This window comes from Tursiops truncatus, chromosome 3 (genome assembly GCF_011762595.2).
Source record: "Tursiops truncatus isolate mTurTru1 chromosome 3, mTurTru1.mat.Y, whole genome shotgun sequence".
Lineage (NCBI taxonomy): Eukaryota > Metazoa > Chordata > Mammalia > Artiodactyla > Delphinidae > Tursiops > Tursiops truncatus.
This window is the reverse complement of record NC_047036.1, coordinates 156,913,722-156,934,588: the sequence shown is the minus strand read 5'-3', so window position 1 is coordinate 156,934,588 and position 20,867 is coordinate 156,913,722. Positions and strand designations below refer to the sequence as shown.

Here is a 20,867-nt window from a genome sequence, read left to right as displayed (position 1 = left end):
GGTGCCTTAGGTGTGGGGCAGGGCTGCAGGAGAGCCTGGTCATCCAGTCTTCCTCCCAATGCTCCTTTGCCGGCTAAGCTGCCTTCTTATGCATGTTACCTAATCTGTAGGCTTGTTTGCATTGGAGCACTTGTAGGCATTGACCATTCCTTATAAGACAAAACAGTATCAACTTTTGTTACTAATAGAAAATGCACCTGGGTTTATTTGACGGAACTGGGGAATTGACAGAAATGTCATCAAATTCCCTCCATTACGCTGCAAGCAGAAGTGTTTGTGCCTGATCAAAACTCTGCTTTTGGTAGAGTAGGGAAACTATCTCACAGGAGAAAAGCAACCAGGACCAATCTCCAAGTCCAAGGTAGGCACAAACTTGTGCCTTCTCTTCCACTTGTGCCATGATTTGACTTAAGAATAGCAAGGGACCTTCCCACCACTGGCTTTATCTTTGTTTTTCCCAGTGGCAAGAGGTCTGGAGACAGAGGCTATATGAAAATGGCAGAGGTTGGGTGAAACAGCTATGGTGTTACCAGAAGTTCATCCCATCCCTGGTGTAAAGAAGCAGTTACTTCCTCTCTCCTCTAGAGAAGTCAGATCAGATGACCAGAACTATCTATCTGAGGCCCAGAAGTTTCACAAGGTGATGCCTGACATCCAGAGGGCCATTTTCAGCATCCTCCCACCTCAACTTCTCTTTGTCAGGCCAACGGACCATCTCTCTCAGCTGTGCTACTTGTTACTTTTTAAACTAAAATGAAAAGTCAAACGCAAATATGAATTCAGTGAGTCGAATTTTATTATGCACCTGTGGATTTATGGGAACAATGCCAAGGGATCAGATGAACAGGGAGGACAGATGTTCTTCAGATGTGGGGCCTCTGAACATCCACGGCAAGGTAGAAACATAGCTCCCCTGTCTGCCCAGCTACCCAGGGAGGGTGGGAAGGGAGTAAGTCAGTCAGTTCTCCTATCTTCCGGAGGAGCTTTCTCCAGAGCAGGTAACCGCATTGATTCTTCTGCATGGGAAGAACCTGGGATTTGAGTTGCATCACCCAGTAGGGTTTCCGAATCCAGGGGGAAGGTAACCTTCTGATTAGCTAAGTACCTTGGTCAGGTTTGCGTAAGTGAATGGGGGACTCCCTCACAATATTTGGTGGGTACTGAACGATGCACAGCGTCCCCCAAGGTTTCAATTCTGTCACATTCCCTTTCTTTCTTACTTAAGATTTTCAGATAAAATACACTAAGTAGTGTTCCTCTTGGGATCATAACCTCCCCTCTTAATGGAATCCTTGGGCAAGAGTGCACAGGTGGGTGGGGTAAATGTACACGGAATCTGGGTTCTATTTGGAATTTTCCCCTCCCTTGGCCTTCAAGATTCATATTTTTCCCTTTTCCTGGCAGATCAATCCAAGAGGCAAACTATGTAGAAAACAAAGAGCCTCAATAGTTTATTTCTTGTTCAGGGTTATGACCAAATTATTTTATTGCATTTACTGTTCCTGGGTATGTAGATGAATCTACACACAGTAATCGTAACTATAAAACCGTGTAACTCTTTCACTGAGTTTGTGGCAGCAGTGTCTCTCAACGTGACAATGAAGTGGCTGACAAGGAACAAAGGGCCTTGCATTCATTTGCCCAGCCTTACTGCCTGCTAATGGGACCCGACATACAAATACGTAACGCATGCCTGGTGGCTGGCTTTCTGATTTAGTCACTGATACTCTATAGCCTCTGTGCTTTCTCATCATTGAGCTGCGCCAACCTGGCCAGTCTGCCAGGAACAAGACCGTGGTTTTCATTGCTTGCGGTTTCACTACCAGTGGTCACTCCCAGCCCAGAACCCCACGCAATGAAATTTAAAGGCTATGTGCAGAGGACATCCACCCTGGGAGCAGAAGCTTGGATCTGAATCCTGCTTCCAATAGAACTGAGAGTAAGCTAGCCCAAGTTTGTATTGACTCACCTGTGAATTGGCAATGACAGCAGAACCTCAGGATTATCTAGTTTTATGGGTTAAACTGTGTCTCCCCATCCCCCCCAAATTCATGTTGAAGTCCTAACCCCAGTACCTCAGAATGTGACCTTATTTGGAAATAGGGTCATTGCAGATACAATTAGTTAAGATGGGAACATACTGGAAACAGTAGGGTAGGCCCTAATCCAATATGACTAGTGTCTTTATAAAAAGGGAAAATTTGGAGACAGACACATACACAGGAGCACCATGTAAAGATGAAGGTAGAGATGGGGTAATGCTTCAACAAGACAAAGGATATCAACAATAGTCAGTAACCACTGAGGCTAAAGGAGAGGCATGGAGCCGATCCTTCCTTTACAAGAAACCAACCCTGCTGACACCCTGATCTTGGACTTCTGGCCTCCAGGACTGAGACGATGAATTTCTGTTGTTCTAAGCCATCCAGTTTTTGGTACTTTGTTACAGCAGCCCTAAGGAACTAATACAACTGGCACACTAAGTTAATATATAATGTAGAGAATGACTTCACCAAAGGTTCTGTTGTTTCCCCTGCTCAGTTCACCCAGCCAAGGAACCTCTCATTCACTGGAGCTGAGCTCCCCTTTCCTAGACACGACCCAATGGGAAAGGAAACTTAAGTGCCTTTCAAACGACGATGACTTCACTTCTAACCCACAAGCATACACCAAGGACCTTCAGGGTACAAAGAAAGGACACTTTGGGGAGCGTGTGCCAACATACAGTTTAAAATGTGGGCTTTGCCTTCCATGAGCTCACAATCCCTAATAACCAGCCACCCTCACAAATAAAAGGTTTCCATTTGGCAAAAAGCTGTAAAGCCCCCCACCAAGGTTTCTGAGCCTGAAAGGGCCATCTCATAATTGTGAGGTGCTCTTGTGGACCAGATGGTGACCAGGACTCAGACTTCTGATGACATGACATGGTCTGGTGTGCTTGGCCCTACTGCCCTTGTGCCCACGGGTCCCACCCCGCCTTCCTGCCTTCCTCCTAACCCATCACCTCATCTGCAGCTTCTTGCTGTCAGGCAGAAAGTACAGTTACCTCCAGACCTCAGGGTGGGGTGGGAATTCAGACAGCACAGGATGGGAGTATACTGAAAGTTAGCTGGTAAGGGACAGACCGCCCCCGCCCCCCCCGACAAGGGGTCACTGCAGTAGGGGGCGCCCCGGTCCCTCCACCGCTTGGGAAGCACTGGACAGGGTTCTCCTAGACCCGATAACACTGGGCAAGTCAAAGCTGGTGGTGACACGCCCTCCCAGCTTCTGGCACAGCAGAGACAGAACGGATGCTCAACTGGCCACGATCTCATTTCTACCTGAGAGTAAAGGTCAGGAGGATGTGGTCTCCGTCCTGGGGAGGAGTCTGGAACCGAGCACGAGCGGGATGTGCTCTACCCAGGCTAGAGCTGCACCCAAAAACGTGTGCGCCCGTGACTCAGTAGGAGTTCAGCGCCTGCTTGGACCGGCGCTTCATGTGCAGGCGCTGGTGGCGGAGAAGGTCAGAGTTCTGGGAAAAGCTTTTGACGCAGTACCGGCACTGAAAGGGCCGGGACTTGTCCACATGAGTGCTACTGCGGTGCCGGGCCAGTTGGTCGGGACGCTGGAACACCTTCCCGCAGTCACAGCACTGGAAGCGCAGCTTGGCCTTGCCCTTTGCCAGTAGGGCGTCGGAATCCCCGCCCACGGTCCCCGATGCCTCCTGCTCTCTCTTCTTCAGTAGCTCGAGTCTGTCTGGCTGCAAGTGTATCCGCCTGTGGGAGAGCAGGTGGGAGTTGAGGCGGAAGCTCTTCCCACAGGCACCGCACCTAAAAGGTTTCTGGACCTCGTGGGTCTCCAGGTGCCCATCTAGGTCCTCGCTGTCACTGAACAGCTCCCCGCACACCGAGCACTCGTGTGGCTTCTGCTCCCTGCGACTCCGCAGGTGCCGGATGAAGTTGACCCTCCAGCGGAAGATTTTGCCACAGTTCGGGCACACATAGGACTTTTTGGAGGAGGTCTGCACCTCACCCCCTGACTCAGGGCCGCTCCGGTGGGAGGTAGGGAGGCTGTGCTGCTTCTCCGTGGGGCTCTGCAGCTCGTCTGTGCAGTAGGGGCCGAGCTGGGAGTCCTCGTCCCCAGAGCTGGAAAGAACAATCTCGATGGTCACCTCCTCATCCAGGCTGTTGTCGGGAAATGGTGCATCACCTCCGGCTACCAGAAAGCAACATGGAGGTCAGTGGTGCTGCCCAGGCCACACTCTAGCCCCTACGAACCCTACCCAGGAAGGTTCAGCGTGGGTCCAGGAACCCACATTTTTGCAAGGGATCTTCCGGTTGCAGATACCTCTGGTGTTATCTAGTGGCAAGGAAACCCTTAGCCACACTGTGCCAACATATCCTCGGTACCTCTTTCTCCTCTCTCCCTCTTCCCTACCTTTTTCTCCTAAGCCCCCAGACCCAATATATATATATATTTTTTTCTAGCCACTGAGACCCCTCCAAGCTCTAAGAGTCTGCATGTAAGTCTTGAGCATTTACACATCACGTAACCTTGACTTCCTTAACCAGGCATGGGGAAAAATCTGTCAGGGTACATTAAAAGCCTTGAGAGAGAGGAAGACACTATATTCTATAAACAGACTGCCAGGAAGCTGCCAGCTACCATACTCTGAGCACTTAAATGCCCCAGGGATCGTGCAAGACTTCTGACGTGCCCAGTCCCATTTGCTCCTGGACACACCCAGTGATACCTTATTTGCCACATTATAAACTTAGGCAAACTCGGGTGATGTGCCCAAGGGCTCAGGGCTGAAGGGGAGTTGAGCCCTGCTGTGATGTCAGAGCTGTTCAACGGTCCCAGACTGCCCAGGATCATCTCTCCCTCTCAGTGTCGTATCAGAGGCCCACCGACAGCCACTAGTGGTGATGCGTAGAGATGTCCTGCACTTTATAAACTGACTAGAAGAAGCTCGTTCAATGGATCCCAAGCCCGTGATGTTGGAAAGCTGTACCGTGGGGAGGAAGTGGGTGGGCACTGGGGAACCTGGTATGAAGTCCTGGCCTGCAGCCCAGAGCCCACTGCGCAGCTCTCCTCAGGACTGTTTCCTCACTTTTGTGAAATGTGGGGCTCAGGTCTAAAACAGGGGTGGGGGGGGCAGTGGTGCCAGGCCCTTCAAGATATTAGTAGGAATATGGTTATTCTGGACTTAATTGCTGGAGAGAGGAGAGTTCTGGCAGCTTAGGGAATGTGAGAGCAGGTGAAACCAGACAGAGCATAGCAGGAAGACCCAAAGCCACAGAGAGCAGGAGAGACAATGGGAGGGGCAGAGTCCATGGGGGTATCTGTCCATACATCACAAGACAAGTGTGAGGGGGACTGGGTAGAATGTGAGACTGGGGAGTGGGAAGGGAAGACTTGAAGATTTAGAAAATTTTCAGTCTACCTATACTGCAAAAAATGAGAAAGTATATTCTGGGAGAACACCAAGGGTGTGGCAGGACAACCTTGGATCCAATCAACCTTCTCGGAAGCCAGGAATGGAGATGAGATAATCCAGGAATGGTCTGAGCTACTGTAAACTGCATGGGAGGCCTACAGTGTTTCTAAGAACATTATATGAGCCGAAACACTGCCATCTTGGAATAAAAAGGAAGGAGATAGGATGAACTGAAGCAAGGCTCTCAGACTTCCAGAACAAACTAATAGAGCTATCTGGCTGCAAACATGCATCAACCTTGAAGGAAAAGGAAGACCAGCCCCAAAGGCAGTTCAGAGGTTGACAGGACTGCCACTGCATCCACAGGCCCAGAGTGTGGACACAGCACTGAGCCAAAGATGAATCTCAAGCCCTAAAATCTAACGGAATTTGCCCTGCTAGGATTCAGGCTTGCTTGGGAGCCATCAGCCTTTCTTCTTTTCAATCTTTCCCTTTTGGAATGAGAGTGTCTACTCTCTGCCTGTCTTACCATTGCATTTTGGAAGCACATAACTCGATGTCTGGATTCACAGGTTCACAGCTGGAAGTGAGTACACCTTGAATTTCACCCAAACCTGATTTAGATTAAATCTTGATGATGCTGGAATAGGTTAAGGAGTGTTGGGATAGGGTGAATGTAGTTTGCATATGAGAAGCATGAATCATGGGGGAACAGAGGGTGAAGTGTTATAGGCTGAACTGCATCCTCTTCCTCTTAAAAATACGTTATGTTGAAGTCTTAACCCCTAGCACCTCAGAATGTGACTATATTTGGAGATAAGGTCTTTCAAGAGGTAATTAAGTGGGGGCTTCCCTGGTGGCACAGTGGTTAAGAATCTGCCTGCCAATGTGGGGACACAGGATCTAGCCCTGGTCCGGGAAGATCCCACATGTCACGGAGCAACTAAGCCCGTGCGTCACAACTACCGAGCCTGCGCTCTAGATCCTGTGAGCCACAACTACTGGGCCCGCATGCTGCAACAAAGAGTAGCCCCCGCTCGCAGCAACTAGAGTAGCCCCCGCTCGCATGCAGCAGCGAAGACCCAATGCAGCCAAATATTAAATAAATGAATAAATAATTTTTTAAAAAAGAGGTAATTATGTTAAAATGAAGTCAACAGGGCAGGACCTAATCCAACAGGTATCCTTGTAAGAAGAGGAGGTTAGGACGCAGACATGCAGAGAGATGAGCATGTGAAAACACAGGGAGAAGACAGCTATCTACAAACCAAGAAGAGAGGCCTCAGGAGAAACCTACTCTACTGAAACCTTGATCTCAATCTTCTAAGCTGCCAGAATGTTGAGAAAATCAATTTCTGTTGTTCGAGCCTCCCAGTCTGTGGTACTTTATTACAGCTGTCCTAGGAGACTAATACAGTGCATATAGGATGACATCCCCTTAAATCAGATGAAGTGACCAAAAATAGATGCATAGTTTCTAAAAGGGGGGAAATAAATCAACAATAGTGCTGTGTGCCATTGACACAACAGTGTAAAGAATTCCTAGCAGATGAGATGAAACTCATAGATGTGTTGCCCAAAACACCACAGAGAAAGAGTAACACCAGGGCTGGCTCAGCTCAGCACTGATGAGTGCAAGGGGTACGGCGGGTGGAGAGAAGGGCAGAGGGAGGCTGAATTGGCTGTGAGGATAATGGTAGAGAAAACAGGGAAGTTATTGGTGTAAGTGCTTTTACATGTATTAAATCATTTAATCCTCAACAATCATAATTCCACAAGGTAGCTATGACTATTATCTCTGTCTTACAGGAGAAAAATTTAAAACCGAGAGATAACGTAGATCAAGGTTCAGGGGAATTGAGCTCAACTTGGGGTGGGGGGGGGTGGGTGCTGCATACCAAAGCCTCTGGCTGTGCTGTCCCATGGCCAGGGAACAACCAGGCTGCTGTGTGTTTTCAGGGGGAGAAAGCCCATGACCAGGTTGATGGCTAATTCCTCAAGAAGGGCAATCTGTGGCCTGGGAATGAATTATTCCCTGTCAGCTGGGGGTGCTAAGGAGAGAAGCAGGGAGGACAGGAAGCTAGATTTTAAAAAATAAAGAAACGCACTATAACTAATATATTCTTATAATGTTAGGAGGCGGAGGCTTTCTTAAGCAAGACACAAAATCAAAAAAGAGATGAAGAACTGCATTTACACACTAAAAACGTTTTTAGAAAACCATTTATGTCCTAAAAGTCCTAAAAAGTCCTTATGTGGGTCCTAAAAACCCACAGAAACAAAGTTAAAAAACAGGAGGAATTATGTACAAATACTAAGAGGCAACAGATTGAGCCCCACAATTTTGAGTTTCTACTAAGTCTTAGAAAAGGCAAGCGAATGTGGAATTAAGAGCATGGGCCTGGAGCCCTATAACATGGGTTCAGATCCTCAGTCTGATACTCAGCCTGTGAGTGTCAGACGCTACCTGGGCAAGAGACTTCAGCTTGGGGGTCCCAGCTGCAGAATGGAGACATCATAGTACCTGTTATGGGCCAAGAGTTTGTGTACCCCCCCAGAATCTGTATGTCGAAGCACTAACTCCCAATGTGATGGTATGGGAGGTGGGGCCTTTGGAAGGTAATTAGGTTTATATGAGGTCTTGAAGGTGGGAGCTTTGTGATGGGATTAGTACCTTTATAAGAAGAGGAAGAGACAAGGGCTCTGTCTCCATGAGAATGCACCGAGGAAAGGTCACACAAGCACACAGGGAGAAGGCAGTCAACTACAACCCAGGAAGAGAGCCCTCACCATACAATGAGCCTGCTGTTGACTTGATCTCAGACTTCTCAATCTCCAGAACTGTGAGAAATAAATTTCTATTGTTTAATAGAAAATACCTCTATGGTATTTTGCTATAGTGGCCTGTGCTGGCTGAGACAGTATCTATCTCAGAAGGTGCGGTAAGGATATAATGCACAAATCATGTAAAGACCTTACACTGGTGCAGTGCTTTGGACATAAAGACGTAGAGCTTACCAAATGTGAAGGGGGGAGGGGCAAAAAAGAAAAAAAGGACTAAAGAGTATTAACTAGGCAATTCACAGAGAAAACGCAATAAACAAGAAAAGATATTCTGGGCTTCCTGGTGGGGCAGTGGTTAAGAATCCACCTGCCAATGCAGGGGACACGGGTTCGAGCCCTGGTCCGGGAAGATCCCACATGCCACTGAGCAACTAAGCCCGTGCGCCACAACTACTGAGCCTGCGCTCTAGAGCCTTCATGACACAACTACTGAGCCCGTGTGCCACAACTACTGAAGCCCGCGTGCCTAGAGCCCGTGCTCCACAACAAGAGAAGCCGCTGCAGTGGGAAGCTCGCGCACCAAAATGAAGAGTAGCCCCCGCTCGCCTCACCTAGAGAAAGCCCGCGCGCAGCAACGAAGACCCAACGCAGTTCCCCCGCCCAGCAAAAAAAATAAAATAAATAAATTAAAAAAAAAGATATTCCATCGCAGTGGCAGCTTTATAATGTGCTGGTTGGACTGACACGAATGGAACCAGTTGGGAGGGTCCCTCATGAGCGTGGATGTGGACCCTTCACCTGCTGTCAGAAGTGTGGGCAAGGCCACCAAAATAAAAATGGTGCCTATTCTTTGCAATCTATCATCTCTCACTGATCTCAGATAGCAACCCTTAGCTTCTTGCCATTTCAAAGTATATTCTGTGTCAGAGCCCAGCAGAGGGAGAGTGGAGCTAAAAAACTGGGGATTAATGACTGTCCACATTCTATAAGGATGCTGCCAGGGCTGAGACATGCTGTGGGCAGGAAGAGGCGGAAGAGGATTCTAAATGCATCTCAAGGGACTTCCCTGGCAGTCCGGTGGTTAAGACTTCACCTTCCAAGGCAGGGGGTGCAGGTTCACTCCCTGGTCGGGGAGCTAAGATCCCACATGCCTCGTGGCCACAAAAACAAAACGTATCTCGAGAATCAAGCTTTCATCAGGCAGAACTGAGAATGGGCTACACATGAAAAATCATCCTCAGCAAGCTCCTTAGAAAACCAGGGGTGAGCATCAAAGCTTGTGGGGATGGAGTACTGTCCATGTAGACCGACTGTAGATTTACATAAGCATAAAATCCCTTTTGTCTACACAGGAGAGGGGGCGAACACAAATGGTCATGAACCCTGCACGGTGGTAGGTGGAAACACCAAAATATCATGCAAATCTTGCTTCCAAAAGGCATCACGGATTGTGCATGAGTCAGTCTGGATGGCTGCAAAAAGTCCTCCATGACACAGTGGGTTCAAGTAAGGACCGGAGACTCGGGTGTGATATTTGGAAGAATGGCTGAACACTGACGACATTAAACATGGTGGGATTTTAGTCTTCGCCTTTGGAGGTGGCAACTTTTACCAGCATTACTTGGAGTCTAAATGCTGCCGAGGGCAGCTGGAGTACATTCTCCAGAGGTCCCCCTTTCAGCATTCTGTAAACCTGTTCTCTAATTCCAACACTTTGTCTGGGGAGTCCGGTCTTCCTTGCTCAGGGAAGAAATACACAAACTAGGTGGCCAACAGCACTACATCAGCACCCTGACTCAACCCACAAGAGAAAGGAAAGGAGGGGAGGGTCTCAGATTGCGAGTGAGCTGGAAGAGAACCTAGCAAAACAAAACTAGGGCAGGCAGTTGGCAAGGAACCGTCAGCAGGAACTTCAGAAAGTTCAATTCCTGAACCTACCACCAGCACAAATGTATACACATACCCAACACGCATGCACGCACACACACACCATGCACGCATACATTCACACACAGACATTATACACACATGCACGCACCACACACGCACCACGTACATAAACACCACTCACACGTGTATGCCCACACACATGCAGACATGCTCACATGCATACCACACGATGCCACATACCATACACACCACACACGTACGCTCACACACGCAACACACCAGACACACTATACATACATCACACATGCCATCACCACAGGCCATATCACAGCCCCACGCTACATGCACACACAAGCTCGCATACACACCACACACACACATATGCACACTCAAGCCACACATCACACAGCCAGGGGCACACTCCCCCGCACCCTCTCAGGCGTTCCTTTACCTGGGCAGGTGCTTGGTGGGAGCACCGTCTGCTGGCAGATTTGGAACTCCGGCACCTGCGGCTCATCCCGTTTCCTTCTTTCTTCTGTCTGGAATGGCTGGAGACTTGGGAAGTCTTTCCAGAGAAGAAAATGAAAACATTGATTTTCCCTGCAGCTGCAGCACCACCTGGGGGTGGGGGGGTGCATCTTAACAGATGCCAGGCTGTGATCCAAGAGTAGGCCTAGGCTCCCTCTCAGGGCAGCCACTCAGTAAATGTCTGTTGAGCAAATGAATCTGCAGGCAAAATGGGCCAACACCACGAACGTGGGTTTTGAAGCTAGATAGGAGGAATGTGGATCCTGGTTCTGCCCCTTCCACTTGACTGTGGACAAGTAACTGCCATCCCTGCTGGCATTTCCATTTTCTGTGGTGGGATTTCCAGTACTCCACGCAGACGCTGCATAAACGCAGCCTGGACAGGGCCTGCTGGGGTAGAGACGGGATGGGAAGCTAGCCACACCAGAGGCCCTGGATGCTTGTTCCCGGTGGGGATAGTGAGTGAAATACGGACCTGCTCTGTGCCAGCTTTAGGTCCCAAAGGGGAAGGGGTCAAGGGTCTGCTGATGACACCGTACAGAACTCTTTCCCCCGAAGGAGCAGACATCTTGAGGCGTTACAGCACAGTGGTTACAGATACAAGCTCTGGTGACACGGAAAGCTGGGGGTGGGGAGGGGGCTGGGAAATGCTGCTGCTGAACTGTGTCATGTCAACCAAGCCCGAGCGCCACCCCCCTGCCTCACTTTCCTCACACTACCTGCAGTATGTGGCTGGATGGAGTAGACAGGTGAAGCGGCCAGAGGCACTGTGCCCAGTGCCCGGCCAAGAGGTGGCACACCCTCCTCCTCCCCTACCTGACCTCTGGAGAGCATGTGACCTCACTGGTAGAGGGGCCACTGGGTTGTCAGCACAAGCCAGGTGTCAGTTATAGCAGAGGAGAAAGATATTCCTATTACATCCTAGTTCCTGGCTGATGAAGTGCAATCCCCACACCTGGCAAAATTAAAATCCCCATATTCTTTCTGTAAGGAATGAGGGACGAGGCAAGACTTGTCCTACCAAGACATGGTCCAGTGGTGACAGAGGGCTGCAGAAAATTGGCAGAGGGAGCAGGTCTGCCTCTGGCTGGCAGCGGCCTTCCAACCCGCTCTATTCACCAAGTTCTGGTATCAATACTCACCTGCGTAGGAGACCTGGGACACATCCTTCCCCTGGAGGTCCTGCAACTCTGGAACACGTGGCTCATTCTCCTCTCCTTGGGAGAGATCCAGCTGGGTAGCTGGGTCATCTATTCACAGAAAAGGGAAGGATACACATTCATCAGTGACCTGCTCCCACAGGAAACCAGGGTGGGAGGAGAGAGAAGTTGCCTGTCCCAGGCAACTCTGGGACAGGTAGAGAAGAGAGAAGTTAGAGGGACATGTGACAGGCCATGACACCAACAGGGGCCACACAGGGCCACAGAGAAGTGGAAAGACCAGAGCAAGCAGGGAGAGGGAGGGGGAGGGAAGACACTAAAGGGGAAGCTGTGGGCCTGGGGCAACTCTTTCAGGCCTGTCAGAAAAACAGCAATGAAGAAATCCGTAGGACAAGAATGACAGAAGAAAAGCAAATGCAAGGGATACAAGTTATATTTGGTTTTGTATGCAAAACAGGCAGCTAACAAGCCTAACTTACACGTCACAGCAGCAGGCAATGGTCAACCTGCAGAGTGGCCTTGGGGCCACTGTGTACAGGTGACCTCCCATCAGGGCTTGGGGGTGAACAGTGAGGTCAGACATGGGCCCCCTAGATCCCTGGTCTCAGGAGAGAAGGAGAGTTAAGTCTTACCTGGAGGCAGTGAGACGCCGCAGTCCTCCCCAATGATGAACTCTCCGTAGAAGCCAGTCTGGGCAGGGTCTAGAAGGGACCAGTCCTCTTCTGAGAAGCAGAAGATCATATCCTTGAAAGAAGAAACCCGGTTCTGAAACCACAGAACAGGTACACCTCAATCCAGGGACAAGCTAGGGGAGGGATGCTACAAACAAGTGGGAAGGAAGACGGGGTTGAGGCAGAGCCCCCAGCAACATGTGCAGATGGGAGGAAGAAAAAGCAGACAGGCTGCTCCAGAGCTCACACTGATTCCCTAGTTCTAGCCTGAGACCCACCTTGGATGCATCTGGTTTGGCAGAATCCGAACAGTGAATGCCTCACAGGGTGGCCAAGGATGTACAGAACAGGCCTTCCTACACAGTGCTGGGGAGGCTGCAACCCACAACTCCCAGGCAGGCAAATGTCCACCAGATTACCCACGTGTTCACCCTTTGATGCAGAGATTCCATTTCTACAGTTTATTTTCACATGTGCAGCATGAGGTCTGTATGAGCTCCTTCGCTGCAGCACTGATGATAAGAGATAATAGTTAAAGCTGAAAACAAGGTCTATGCTCATCAACAAAGAACTATTTAAGTAAGCTACAGGACATCCTACAAGGCCTGATCACACCCTCGTTAGAAAGAATAAGGGCTTCTCCGTACCGCGTAGGAAGCCCTCCAAGGTGTACTGTTACATGAAAAGCACCCGGCCAGAGGTTGTCTAGATTGTCCCTGTGTGCCCAGCACCTAGAAGTCTTGACCGCCGGTTGCTTCTGCAAAAGGTGCTAGGACCCCCGGGGTTATGTGCAGGAGGGAGACTTTTCTTACACTGTGTTATAAACCATGAGAATGTGTCAAAAATTAATTTTAATTTCTGAAATGATGGCATATCCACATAATACCGGGAGTCCACAAAAATAAAGAAGTCATTTACAAAATGGAAATGTAATTCTTAGCCAGTTAGAGCATGAAGCTAGGTTCTCAAATTTCCTCTAAATACTAATATGACAATTGGTGGTATATGTAAATGTCATTGAAAAATTATTTGTTTTGTTCGTAATAATCTGGAAACTTGATCATCTGATAGAATATTTGGGAGAAGTAAAATGTGAAAAGATGGGGCTTCCCCAGTGGTGCAGTGGTTGAGAGTCCGCCTGCCGATGCAGGGGACACGGGTTTGTGCCCCGGTCCGGGAAGATCCCACATGCTGCGGAGCGGCTGGGCCCGTGAGCCATGGCCGCTGAGCCTGCGCATCTGGAGCCTGTGCTCTGCAATGGGAGAGGCCACAACAGTGAGAGGGCCGCGTACCGCAAAAAAAAAAAAAAGTGAAAAGATGAACAACTACTGGTCTAGTTGACATTTCTGTTTGTACCTTCTAATCCCAGAAGAACAGAAATACATACATGTATTATTTCTACTAAGCATGTCATTATATATTGGCCTAACAAGCACAGGTTTTCTGCAAAGTGTTTCAATCACAAAACATTTAAAATAAAATTCCATTTGGGTTTGTTTTTTGTCTTTTTAAAAAAAAGCCCTTTATACAGTTAATTGAAAAGGACTTCAAAATAAAATTTGGGGGTAAAAATGCAACCCACAGTACTTCTGTATAATATACTAACATCTGTTTTTCTTTTTTTTTAAAAAAAAAGAAAAAGAATTCACAATATTTTAAACACATGTCCTTGCAGCTAAATCTCTGGAATATTACCAGTTACTGCCATACGGTTGCCCAGGGGCCAGGTGCCAGCTGTGGGGGTTGGTGGGTAGATGGGTGGGTGGGGACCTGGGTAAGGAGAATTTTCAATGCATCTCCTCTGGTACCTTTGGACCCTTCCTCCCCCACATACGTGCTTTTTAATTTTTTAAATTAAACCTAGAGAGTAATACAATGAACATGAAGGATACACCACTGTTCAACTAGAGTCAATAAATGAACATGTGGCCCTTTTGTCACATTTCCCCCTCTCACATATATGGTGATTGGGTATGTTCACTCGTTCTCCTGGATATCTGGGGAGTTGCAGGTATCACAGGTCGTTACCCCAACATGTGACAGAGTGTATCTCCTAAGAAAGATGTTACTCTCCTACATCAGCACAATTCTTTTAGCACAGTGGCTCTCAACCAAGTGGACTGATTCTGCACCCAGAGGATATCGGGCAATGTCTGGAGACATTTTTGTCACCACTGAGGGGTGGGCACTACTGGCATCGAGCGGGTGGAGGCCAAGGGTGCTGCTCAACACACCCCTACGGCCCAACTCGACAAAGAACCACCCAGCCAAAATGTCAACAGAGCCATGGTCAAGAGACTGCTCTACAAGGCAAAAAATACACAAATCAATTTTCACTGCAAAGCAAAGGGGCTGTTACAGCGGAGGATTCCTGGACTGAATGTCAATATCATGACATAGTATGAGTGTGTTTCGTGTTTGGTAACTGCAATCATTGTTGCTTTTGCTGTGGTCATCCATTTACAATGCTTGGTGTCAGTTTATTTATCTCTTGTAAAAATAAAATACAGTGTGTGAGTGTGAAAAAAAATAATAGTACTGCTAACTGATAATAACAGTACTGCTAAAAATAGATAGATAGATGGTATTATTGTGAGGGCTAAGAGATAATGTACGTTGAATGCCCAACACAATACCTGGCACAGAACAGATTTCAATAAATGTTTCTTAAATGAATAAATAAATGAATATATTAAAAAAGAAAAAAAAAACTGCTCTACAACCGAGAAATTTAATATTGGTTCAGTAATATCACCTAGTGTCTTCTGAATTATGAAATAGCATTACCCTTTCAAGGAAAAATATTTTGAAGAGTTTCACGGGTGACTGTGACAAGAGGTCAAGATTGGGAATTGCTGGGTTAAAAGCTTTCTAATGGGCCCCTAGAAATCTTGCTAAACATACATTGTCTTAAAATGTCAGTCATCTGGGATATAAATAAAATTCACCAGTCGTATGTTTATGTTACCACAGGCATATGTTTACAATTACTTATTTATACTTTTTTTTGCCCCAGTCCATTCGATCAGAAAAGATTAAAAGTGTGATACTCCCCTGGGTACTTAGGGATGTAGGAAAACAGGCCTTTATACACGGTTGGAAATAACTGCACATTTCTGAACAATATTTGGGAGAATGTAGCAGAAGCATACACTGTGATCCAGTAATTCTATTTCTAGGAAATGTTTCTAAGGAAATCATTAGAGATGTATGCAAACATGTGTGTAAAGAGCATAGAACACAATGTTTTGCAGAATCATATGTGAGGCTTCTTTTCTTCTTTATGCTTTTCTCTAGCGTCTGAAGACCTACCTAAGCACGTATCATTTATATTTTAATAGTATTAAAAACTGGGGAATTCCCTGGCGGTCCAGTGATTAGGACCTCAGCGCTTTCACTGCGGTGGCCCAGATTCAATCCCTGGTAGGGGAACTAAGATCCTGCAAGCTGAGTGGTACGGCCAAAAAAACAACCAAAAACACCTGAAATAAAATACCCATGTACCCGCTAGTAAGATGTATGAACTATTAATAGGTAACAGTCTTTGCTTCAGGTTTTCCTTGAAAGGGTGTGGTAGGATTATGGTCTCCTCTGAGCTTCTCCCGACCCCAGTCCCACTCCCAGACCTTCCTAGAGGGAAGCTGCACTCTGGATTTGGTGTTTAATATTCTATGCATGGCTTTTAAACTCCCACTACATCCAAATATAGCCTGAAATGACAGCACTGTTTTGTAAGTATTTAAATGTTAAACTTGCCTTATATGCACCATTCTAGTTAAGATTTATTCACGTTGATATACGTACGTCTAGTTCATTGACTTTAATGTATACAATTTCATAGAATTATTTCTTCTGTCATAATGTTTAGGTCTTTCCCAGCTCAGTGAACTCTCTCTTCTGTCACCCCATCCATGTGTAACAGTGCCTCCAGAGTAGATGTGCAGAGGGAACATTGGGAACATACATCTTGATCGACATTAAGTATTTCCACATCTTTCTTCAAGTGGAGTACCTAAAGTATGCTCCCACTGGCAATACGTTGGCACGCCTATTTCCATACACCTTTGCCAACAACACTGGGCACTGTCAAATATTTAAGGTTCTAGCAGCACTGTGGGTATGAAGCAATCACAGGAGCGTAACTCCCTTTACCTCAATGAACATCTCTTCATGAATTTATTGGCCAGTTGGGTTTTGTCTTAAGATGCTCGCTTATTTTCTTTGCCTATTTTTCTATTTTCTAATGAGTTGCTCTTCCTATTTTTTTAAAACCAGCTTGTTATCAACTGTGGATATACTTCACTATCATAAAAGAAAAGATAACACCATTTCAATTTTTAAAAAATCTAAGTGTTTCAATCGCTTTATGGTGATATGAGTAACCAGTAATATTAATGAAGTATAAAGAACTGCAAGAAAATGTTCAACAAATTAGTAAGGTGACCATTTTAGAAAAGAGCTTCAAAATCAGAAATGTGGCTTTGGAACAAAAACAGGCCAACATAGAAGAGAAGAAAAAGTCCAGAAACAAAATTTGGTATACCTAAAACTTTAATCTACAGGAAAAAACAGAACCCTAATCAATGGGGAAAAAGAAAGATGACTTTCATCTGATGTGCCTGATACAGTTGGCTAACTACTTAGAAATAAAACTAGATTCTGATCCTTGATCATAAAGAATATAAAAATAAAAAACTGGAAGCCTCCCCACCCCCGCAAAGGCTTTCAGGCACTAAAAATAGAGACGCCATATGAAGAATTGGCAGATACTCCACATAAAAATTATGAATATCCACAGTAATGAAAAAGCATGAATGAAACTAAAAGACAAATGACAAACTGGGAATAAAGGCACACCACTTATGAAAGGCAAAGAGTGCTTTAAATATATGGAGCCCTTACACCACAATTGGAAAAGCTTTCCATCCCAATAAAAAAAGGTGAGGGAACCAAGAAAGTAAATATTTTAAAACATATGAAAAAAAGTTCACCTTTACTAGTACATGAAAAAATGTATATAAAAGACTAGTATCAATCTTCACTTTGGGGACTTCCCTGGTGGTGCGGTGGTTGAGAATCCGCCTGCCAATGCAGGGACATGGGTTCTAGCCCTGGTCCAGGAGGATCCCACATGCCGCGGAGCAGCTAAGCCCGTGCGCCACAACTACTAAGCCTGCGCTCTAGAGCCCAGGAGCCACAACCACTGAGCCCACGCACTCTAGTGCCCGTGCTCTGCAACAAAGAGAAGCCACTGCAATGAGAAGCCCCTGTACCACAACAAAGAGTAGCCCCCACTCGCCACAACTAGAGAAAGCCTGTGCACAGCAATGAAGACCCAACGCAGCCAAAAATAAATTTATATATTAAAAAAAAAATCTTCACTTTGATAAAGTTTCAAAAAGAAAGGTGATGAATTTCACCCAAGCCTAGAGGCCAAAATTCTTACAATCCAATCATAGAAATCCTCTGGAATCTTCAAAAAAGCTTCTATACTAATAAGTAAAATTAACAAGGTTGCTGGTTAGAAGGTCGGTATACAAAAATCAGTTGTATTTCTATATGTGAACAAGTGGAAGATGAAATATTAAAAAACCATACCACTTACAATAGCATCAAAAGTCATGAAATTCTTAAGGAAAATGTTTACCAAATATGTACCCCATCCAAACACTGAAGAACTAAGTAAATGGAAGGATTTAACATGTTCCTAGATGGGAAGACTTCAAAATGTTAAGATGTCAGTTTGCCCCATAATGATCTATAAATTCAGTTCAATTCCACATAAAAACTCCAGGAGACTTTATTTATTTATTTTTAATTGATGTGTTGATTCTAAAATTTATAAGGACATACAAAGCACTTAGAGTAGCCAAAAGAACTTTGAAAAACAAAAGTCAAATTGGAGGACTCACTACGAATTGCAAAACTAAGTATAAAGTTATAGTGTTCTTGGCATAAAGGATCAAAACATAAATCAGGGTACCAGGTAGAGCCCAGATGTCCAGACATATGTGGACAACCAATTTTTGACAAAGGTGCCAAGGCAATTCAATGGGAGAAAGGGAAATCTTTTCAGTGAATGGTGATAAACAACTAAATATCAACATCAAAAAAAAAAAAAACAACCCCACACCTCATACAATACACAAAATATAATTTTAAAAGGAACCAAAGGGGTGCAGTGGTTAAGAATCCGCCTGCCAATGAAGGGGACACGGGTTTGATCCCTGGTCAGGGAAGATCCCACATGCCGCAGAGCAACTAAGCCCGTGCACCTAGAGCCCGTGCTCCACAACAGGAGAAGCCACAACTCGCTGCAACTAGAGAAAGCGCATGCACAGCAACAAAGACCCAACACAGTCAAAAAAAAAAAAAAGAACCAAAGGGACTTTCCTGGCAGTCCAGTGGTTAAGACCCCGTGCTTCCACTGCAGGGGCACGGGTTCGATCCCTGGTTGCAGAACAAAGATTCCACGTGCTACGCAGCACAACCAAAAACAACAAAAAAGAACCAAAGACCTAAATGTAAAACATAGAACTATAAAACACACAGTAGGAAAATCTCTGTTGCCTTGGGGTAGACAAAGATTTGTTAGACAGGACACAAAAAGCATTAAATGATAGAAGAAAAAATTGATAAATTCAATCTCATTAAAATTGAAGATATCCAATCTTCAAAAGACATCGTTAAAACAATGAAAAGGCAAGCTGTAGACTGGTAGAAACTATTCCTAATACATATATCTGACAAAGGACTTTATCCAGAATATATATGTCTTAAAACACAATAAGATAAGCAACCCAAAAAGCAGGGAAAATGTTGGACACCTCACAAAAGATGGAGAAATGATCCACAAGCACATAAAAAGATACCCAACTTCATTAGTCAACAGACAAATGCAAATCAAAACCATATTGAGATATCCACCTCAATAGCCAAAGTATGTTTTTTAAAATAACAATGTCAGGATATGGTGAAGATGTGTAAAAACTGAAACTTTCATTCATTGCAGGTAGGAGTCTAAGTGGTTAAATCATTATAGAAAATAGCCAATTCTCCTATAATTAATTATATACACTTCCCCGTGACAATTTCACTCCTAGGTAATTGCCCAAGAGAAAGGAAAACATACATCCACAAAAAGACTTGTATATGAATGCTCATACAAACTTCATTCATAACAGCCAAAAGTGGAAGTGACCCAAATATTCACCAACAGGTCAATGGATAAGCCAACCGTGTGTGTGTGTGTGTGTGTGTGTGTGTGTGTGTGTTTTGGCCGCCCTGCGTGACTTACGGGATTTTAGTTCCCTGCCCTCGGCAGTGAGAGCATGGAGTCCTAACCACTGGACTACCAGGGAACTGCCCTGGATAAACCAACTGTGACGTAGTTATACAATGGAATACTACTCAACAATAAAAAGGGACAAACTACTGATACTGGGCTGAGTAAGAGAAGCCTGACACCAAGGACCACATACTATATGATCCCACTTATGTAAAATTTTAAAACAGGAAGAACAAATCTATTGTGACAAAAAGGAGATCAGTGCTGACATGGGCAGGAGAGCAAAGCTTTATTGCAAAAGGGCACAAGGGAACTTCTGGGGTGATGGAGATGTTTTGTATCTTGACTGGGTGATGGTTACATGTGTAGACACTTGTCAAAACTCTCTAAACTTTGCACTTAAAATAGGTATATGCAAATTATAGCTCAAAAAACAGATTAAAAGAAGTAAAAATATAGAGACCATTTTCGGTCATCATTATGGCGAAGATTTAAAAAAATGTTAATATAAAAAATAAACAAATATGGAACAATTATACATAACTTATATATGTATATATGTCGTATTTAAATACCACCCAAGAGGGACTTCCCTGGTGGTGCAGTGGTTAAGAATCCGCCTACCAATGCAGGGGACACGGATTCGAGCCCTGGTCTGGGAAGATCCCACGTGCCGCGGAGCAACTAAGCCTGTATGCCACAACTACCGAGCCCGCGAGCCACAACTACTGAGCCCACGTGCCACAACTACTGAAGTCCGTGTGCCTAGAGCCCATGGTCCTCAACAAGAGAAGCCACGGCAATGAGAAGCCCGCACACCGCAATGAAGAGTAGCCCCCGCTCGCTGCAACTAGAGAATGCCCTCGTGCAGCAACGAAGACCCAATGTGGCCAAAAATAAATAAATAAATAATTTTATTAAAAAAAAACACACACACAAAAAAACCACCTGAGACCCTTACCCCAGAGATCAGAGCTTACATGATCCATATGGGGAACACCACTTCAGGGCCCTCGATGTGACACATGGGGAAAGACAACCCAGCCTGGCACTCTCACCAAAACGTGTAACCTGAATCTCATCGTGTTAGAACCTATCTGAGCAGAGTCTGCCATTACAACTAATCT

At 45.8% G+C, this 20,867-nt stretch overlaps 1 protein-coding gene across 4 annotated transcripts in view; it reads right to left on the bottom strand.

Moving 5' to 3' along the window:
- Nucleotides 1-778: 778 nt before the first annotated feature.
- Nucleotides 779-20,867, bottom strand: part of ZNF496 (zinc finger protein 496) — a 40,744-nt gene continuing 20,655 nt past the window's right edge. For 3 of the 4 annotated variants that reach the window (XM_033853747.2, XM_073802961.1, XM_019951171.3), the window contains exons 7-10: nt 12,414-12,546; nt 11,764-11,871; nt 10,545-10,658; nt 779-4,194 (exon numbers count right to left, since the gene is read on the bottom strand). In XM_033853747.2, coding sequence (XP_033709638.1) covers nt 3,440-4,194; nt 10,545-10,658; nt 11,764-11,871; nt 12,414-12,546 — 1,110 coding nt within the window. In that variant the 3' untranslated portion in view covers nt 779-3,439. The remainder of the gene's footprint in view (nt 4,195-10,544; nt 10,659-11,763; nt 11,872-12,413; nt 12,547-20,867) is intronic. The other variant, XM_033853746.2, reaches the window with a different exon arrangement.